This window comes from Acanthisitta chloris, unplaced genomic scaffold (assembly GCF_000695815.1).
Source record: "Acanthisitta chloris isolate BGI_N310 unplaced genomic scaffold, ASM69581v1 scaffold36184, whole genome shotgun sequence".
In the NCBI taxonomy this organism is placed as follows: domain Eukaryota; kingdom Metazoa; phylum Chordata; class Aves; order Passeriformes; family Acanthisittidae; genus Acanthisitta; species Acanthisitta chloris.
The window spans coordinates 10,298-16,519 of record NW_008670415.1 but is presented as its reverse complement, the minus strand read 5'-3'; the positions used below and the strand labels follow the sequence as shown (position 1 = coordinate 16,519).

Here is a 6,222-nt window from a genome sequence, read left to right as displayed (position 1 = left end):
GCAGTGGTCACACCTGGGGGACAGTGGCAGCCCCTGCTTGCTTACCTGCTGCTCAGGGACCAGGTAGTGGTGCAGAGCCCTCAGCCAGGGCTGGGCACGGGGTGGAGAGAGAGCCCAGGGATGTGAGTGGGGGGACAGGGAGCCCCTGTGCCCGTACAAGAGGGCAGTGCCCTTCTGCCGAAGGGACAATTGGCAGCCTGCTAATTTAATTATGGAGACTGCAGAAAGAGGATCTCATCTACCAGGTGCTGAGCCTTGTTAAGCTAATTGTCTCCCTCTCTCTGCTTTCTTCCCCCTCCCACATTGCCAGAGATGCTGCGGTTGCCTAATTAAGTTATCAGAAAGATAATGGCTGGTTCTGAATCCGGTGCCTTTAAGAAAAGCATCCATCTAATAATGGCTTTTTTGGGAGCAGTTAAATGCTGAGGTGGAATTTCGGGTGGCACGTGCTAGGGGTGGCTGGGGCTTCCCCAGCACGGGGGGGACAGCATCTCCTCTGAGCCCTGCTGTGACCCAGCCCTGCTGGAGAAAGGCTCTCCCAGGATGGGCTCTCCAGTGTGATTTGCCTCTCCCCTCAACAGTCCCTCCACTGATCCAGCCCTTCGAGTTCCCACCAGCCTCCATCGGGCAACTCCTCTACATCCCCTGCGTGGTCTCCTCTGGGGACATGCCCATCCACATCACCTGGAGGAAGGATGGCCACGTCATCCTCTCCGGCTCCGGAGTCACCATCGAGAGCAAGGAGTTCATGAGCTCCCTGCAGATCTCCAGTGTCTCCCTGAAGCACAACGGCAACTACACCTGCATCGCCAGCAACGACGCTGCCACCGTCAGCCGCGAGCGGCAGCTCATCGTGAGGGGTGAGCACCGTGGGGCCAACACATGTGAGGGGTGAGCACCGTGGGGCCAACCCAGACACGTGCACCCCAGCCCTGTGGGTTTGGAAGGGTGGGCAGCGAGGGAGGGTGGCACAGTGGGAAGCAGAGAGGACTTGGGAGGCTGCTCTGTGGGTGTAGAATCAGGCAGGAGGTTGAGGAGCAGAGTTAAGCCAGGGCACCCCCAAGGCAGGGGGAGTTGTGGGGATTTGATGGAGATTTTATTACAGGGACCATATTTTCTCTCAAACTTTTCAGTGCCTCCTCGTTTTGTGGTCCAACCCAACAACCAAGATGGCATTTATGGCAAAGCTGGGGTGCTGAACTGCTCTGTTGATGGGTATCCCCCTCCGAAAGTCATGTGGAAACACGCCAAAGGTAGGGATGGGTCACAGCCGTGTGTAGGAGCTCAGTGCAGGCTGGGGAGAGCCCCTTTGGCACAGCCACCCTCGCCCCAAGCCTCACAAATGCTCCTCTGCCTCAGCTGAGCTGTCTGTGTCCCCTCTAGGAAGTGGCAACCCCCAGCAGTACCATCCCATCCCCCTCACCGGCCGCATCCAGATCCTGCCCAACAGTTCCCTGCTCATCCGCCACGTGCTGGAGGAGGACATTGGCTACTACCTCTGCCAAGCCAGCAATGGTGTGGGCACAGACATCAGCAAGTCCATGTTCCTCACTGTCAAGAGTAAGTACCCAGGGCTGCGCCGCGGCGGCATCGTCGCGGGGACAGGGACCTGCCCCCAGCAGGGAGAGCAGAGATGGGCACAGCGAGGGTTGCTGTGGGGTGAGGGTCACCAGCAGAGCCTGGTGTGCTGTAGCCCCTTTCTCTGTGTCCAGGATTCCCACAGCACCAGGCAGACTCTGCCTCGGCACCGCTCAGCCCCGATCGATGTGCAGGGGGTGGGAGGGCATTGATTCCTCCCCTCCAGGGACCTGCTTCCCTTTTGCTATTAAACACACTTTGTCTTTAATAAAACCAAGCAATCAATCTACATCATACAGGAGGAAAGGAAATAGCTGGGCCACTTTGACAGGGATGGGCCGGGAAGTGTTGTTAGACACCGTGTTTGAACTGTGTGTGTTATTGGATTGCTCTCCCGTTGCTATCAGCAGAATGTATAATTGCCAGCTCCGTGTTATTTATTGGGCTTGTTGCTGCCGTGAGCATTCAAACCTCCAAAAGGAGGTGGTGGAGGAGGTCCAGCTCCATCACTCTCACTCCTGTGTGTCTCCAAGAGGGGCTGTGGTCAGGGCTGGGCTCAGCTCTGCCCTGTCTGTGCTGGGGGGACAGGGCAGTGAGCACACTGACCCTATGCCAGGGGGGACAGAGGCTGCAGGTGGAGCTGTGGGAGCCACCACCACCACCCTGGCAGTCCCCTGGGCAGGATGCTGTGGGCAGAGGGATGTGCAGCCCTCCCTGGGCACTGCTGTGTCCTGGTGAGGGTCTCTGGGATGAGAGAGGAAGAAAGTGTCCCCTTTCCTGGCTCCCCTCCCCATCCAAGCACTTTCTTCCCTGGCATCAGCAGCTGTTTCTCTCAGGGGCCTCTCCCCTCCCCACCCACCCTCTGCCTTCCCGGGTCCCTGCTCCCCTCCCTGTCAGCTGTTTAATTTATCCCTCCGACTGATGAATCAAAACCAGCGACTTCAAACAAGGCACTTCAATGAAGCTCAGGTACAAAGTCGAGGCGATTAATCCCGAGTGAGCCGCCGAAGTGTGGGAGCCTGAACTGGTGCTGTGTCCCTGCTAGCTGCCGTAATTGCATCCCAGGACAGGTTGCTTGCTGACTTGAATAGCACATAACCTTATTATGCGTGTGCTTTTGCATCTCCCGGAGACCTCATCGCCTTTGAAAAGGTTTGGATGAATAGGTAGACTAAGCGCCACAGCCAATTAAGCATTAGATGGGCTCTTTGTTTTGCTTCATTTTGGGGTTTTTGTTTGTTTAGTGAAATGTCAGCCCAATTAAAGGGAGATCAGCGCCGGCTTTCCCTGAAAGTCAGGCCACTGCGGACAGAGTTAAATGAGAGTTAATCAGAGCCCAAACAAAGCGTGTTGGCGGAAAGCAGGGAAGAGGGGGAGCTGCAGCCAGCCAGAATGGCACATCCCCTTCCCTGATGCCACAGCGTGGGCACTGGGGGCGAGCTGAGACAGCCAGGTAACACATCACACCGTGTGTGCTCTCCTGGCTGAGTGCCCGTGGACTTGGCAGCGGCAGGAGGAGCTGGACACTGCTTTTGTCAAGGATGGGTGAGGAAAACCACCAGATTTCCTTGTACTGGCACAGGGATGTCACCCTCGGGGTGCCTGCAGTGCCACTCTTGGGGCTGGGGCTATCCTGTCCGTGGGTGCTGTGGTTTCTGGATGCCCACCCCAGGGCAGTCTGTCCTTCCCTGCTTCAGGAGGAAACTCGGCAGCATCCAGCTGTGGGTGTACTGCAGGAGGGGAGTGCTGGAGGATGGGAGAGTGTGCCCGAGGGGACAGCGGGCAGGGCTGGGCGCAGGTGAGGGCACCACCAGCGCGTGGTAAATGCCATTTAGCACTTGGCTGCACACCTCCCTGGGCGCCAGGAGCAGAGCGTGTGGGATGGAGAGGGTCACATCCCTGGGGGTCCTGGGGCTGTGCTCGCTGGGCTGGGGGCTCCTCTGCCTGGGGGGCAGGTGGTGGGTCTGGCTGGGGGTCCAGGGGAGGAGCTGCTGCCCACTCATCGTGCACAGCCCCGTTTGGAGCTCGTACAGCACAAGCATAACTGATTGCTTCCATGCAATTTGAATTAATCTCATGCTTCAGGTGAAACTCAGCTAATCAGTGTAGAAAGGAAGCTGAGACGGGTGCAATCAAATTAACATCACAGAGCCGGCTCCAAACAAGAAAGAGGGGGGCGCGGGAGGCAGGCACAGCCCTTGTCACCCTTGTCACTGTTCTCATTCAGTTGTCACCAGCGCTGCCAGGCGCTCGTGCCCGGCGCGGGATGTCACTGCCTTTGTTCCCAGGCTTATCTCTGCCCACCCAGCGGGACCAGCCTCTGGTCGGAGCCTTGTTAACAAGGCCCGTGGGCACGGGGAAGCGGCTGGGAGGTGCTGGGAAGGCTAGGAGGGGTGGGAGGTGCTGGGAGGGCTGGGAGGTGCTGGGAGGACAGGTGGGTGCAGAAGGCATTGGGGGCAGGTTCTCAAGGATAGCTTGTCTGCTCAGAGCACTGACCAGGGCTGTGGCTGGTGTTCTGGTGGGCAGGAACCACCTTTATTGATGTCCCTGTACGAGGGAGCAGGTCAGGGACAGGCTGGGAGCAGCCCCAGCTGCTCTGAGAGGTTCCAGGGCCAGTCCCAAGTGATGCTGTCCCTTTGCAAGTGACAGAGCTGCTCCAGGGCGGGTGCTGGGTCCTGGCACATGAGCAGTGCTGTCCCTGTGCCCTGATCCATGCTGTCCTCATGGCTGCTTGGGGTTTTCTTTGGGTTTGTGGTACAGTTTTCCTGCTCTGGACTGTGTGTTGCTCTCCTGGGACCATGGCAATTGAGAGAAGTTGATATGTTTACATCCAAGGAGCTGCTTTTAATCAAACATCAATAAGTGCATTTCAGTCAAGCAAAGTCTGAAACAGAGCTCCTCTCCTGGGGCCTCTGTTTTGCTGGGAAGGGGCTGATGCCTCCAAAGCTCCCTGTGGGCTTGTCCTGCCCCTTTGGCCCCACACACCTTCTGCACCACACTGTCCCCCAGCCTGGGCTAAGTGAGGGCTGAGCACAGCCCCTGGTGCCTCTGTCTGCCACATGGCAGGGTGGCTCTCAACATTTTTCCATGTCAGGAGCAGGACAGAGAGAAGCAATGAGGCTGGTGAAGGGACTGGAGCACAAGTGCTGTGAGGAGAGGCTGAGGGAGCTGGGGGTGTTCAGCCTGGAGAAGAGGAGGCTCAGGGGAAACCTTATCACCCTCTGCAACTCCCTGAGAGGAGGTTGGAGTCAGGTGGGGGTTGGTCTCTTCTCCCAGGCAACCAGCAGCAGGACAAGAGGGCACAGACTCAAGCTCTGCCAGGGGAGGGCTAGGATGGATATTAGGAAGAGATTTATTACAGAAAGAGTAACCAGACATTGGAATGTGCTGCCCAGGGAGGTGGTGGATTCCCCATCCCTGGAGGTTTTCAAGGTGAGACTGGATGTGGCACTTAGTGCCATGTTCTGGTGACCATGGTACGGTTGGACTCAATGATCTTTGAGGGCTCTTCCAGTCTGGTTGATTCTATGATTCTGTGAACCTGGCAAGGTCTGCCATAGTGCCAAAACTCAGTGCTGAGACATCAGGCTGCAGTCAGGCAGAGGTGTTTGGGCCAGGACAGGATGGGCACACAGCTGGGGATGGGCAGGACAGAGCTAGGAGAAGACTTATGCTGTTCCTTGTAACCCTTGGTTTCCTGCTCCCCAGCCTGCAGTGCCCCAACATCTCTGCTCTTTGCCATCCCTGTGCCAGCTCACGGGTGGCTGTGCTCCCCTCAGGGCAGGATTGCTGCTGGGCACCAGGCTGGGCACTGTGCTGTCCTGCACCCCACAAACACTGGCAGCTCCGGGGGAAAGGTTTCCTTCGCTGTTAATTGAATTACATTGCCACGGAAAGCCGAGGAGTCGTAGCTCATTAGAGCCTCTTGTGTCCCATTAGAACAGTGTGTGTTGCCTTTGCGGATTGTCATTATCATACATTACCGCGGGACTCAGCACTGCTGTTTGTTTATGCATTGCATTTTTTTCTGCTTACCCAGGCTGCCCTCACTCCCTCAGCCCCTTTCTCCTGCACGGTGCCCACCACAGCCAGCCCATCACATGGTACCAGGGTGGCACGAAGGCTTGGCTCTTGGAGCAGGGGAGAGCTCAGCCAGGGTTCAGCACAGCATCCTCAGAGTGAGGATCAGCCACCCCTGACCGTGCTGCACTCACTGCTGGAGCAGCACCGGGTGCTGCAGCCCAGCCTGGTGGTGACCGTGGGTGTCCCCAGCCACCCCGTCTGCATGTTGGGGTGGCTGTGGCAAAAAGAGATCTCTGGCATCTGCAATGCAAAGGCAGCCTTGCTGATGTGAAATCACACTCTGTATTCTGCCCAGGTTTATACGAGTGAATTATGCAAATCCGTGATGGAAAACATTCTTCCTCTCATCCTCGGGAGTGTAAAACCTTAGTCAATAATTCATACCCGCACGTCTCAGACTGGAGGCTTTCTCTTCATTATAGTGTGCGCTTGGTTATTTGTCTTTCACGTTTTATTGTCTACCCCGGTGTAATGCTATGCATTATAAAATTTATCTGCTTCATTATTTTATGATCCCGAGCTGTGTAATGCAGCGAGACGGTTCCGCTTCGGGCTGCGCGG

General features: G+C 56.9%; 1 protein-coding gene across 1 annotated transcript in view; it reads left to right on the top strand.

Moving 5' to 3' along the window:
- The window catches only part of DSCAML1 (Down syndrome cell adhesion molecule like 1), a gene marked incomplete at both ends in the record, with an annotated part of 23,775 nt that overhangs the window by 7,286 nt on the left and 10,267 nt on the right, over window positions 1-6,222 (top strand). The window contains 3 exons of the mRNA XM_009073679.1: window positions 582-860; window positions 1,134-1,253; window positions 1,384-1,560. Coding sequence (XP_009071927.1) covers window positions 582-860; window positions 1,134-1,253; window positions 1,384-1,560 — 576 coding nt within the window. The remainder of the gene's footprint in view (window positions 1-581; window positions 861-1,133; window positions 1,254-1,383; window positions 1,561-6,222) is intronic.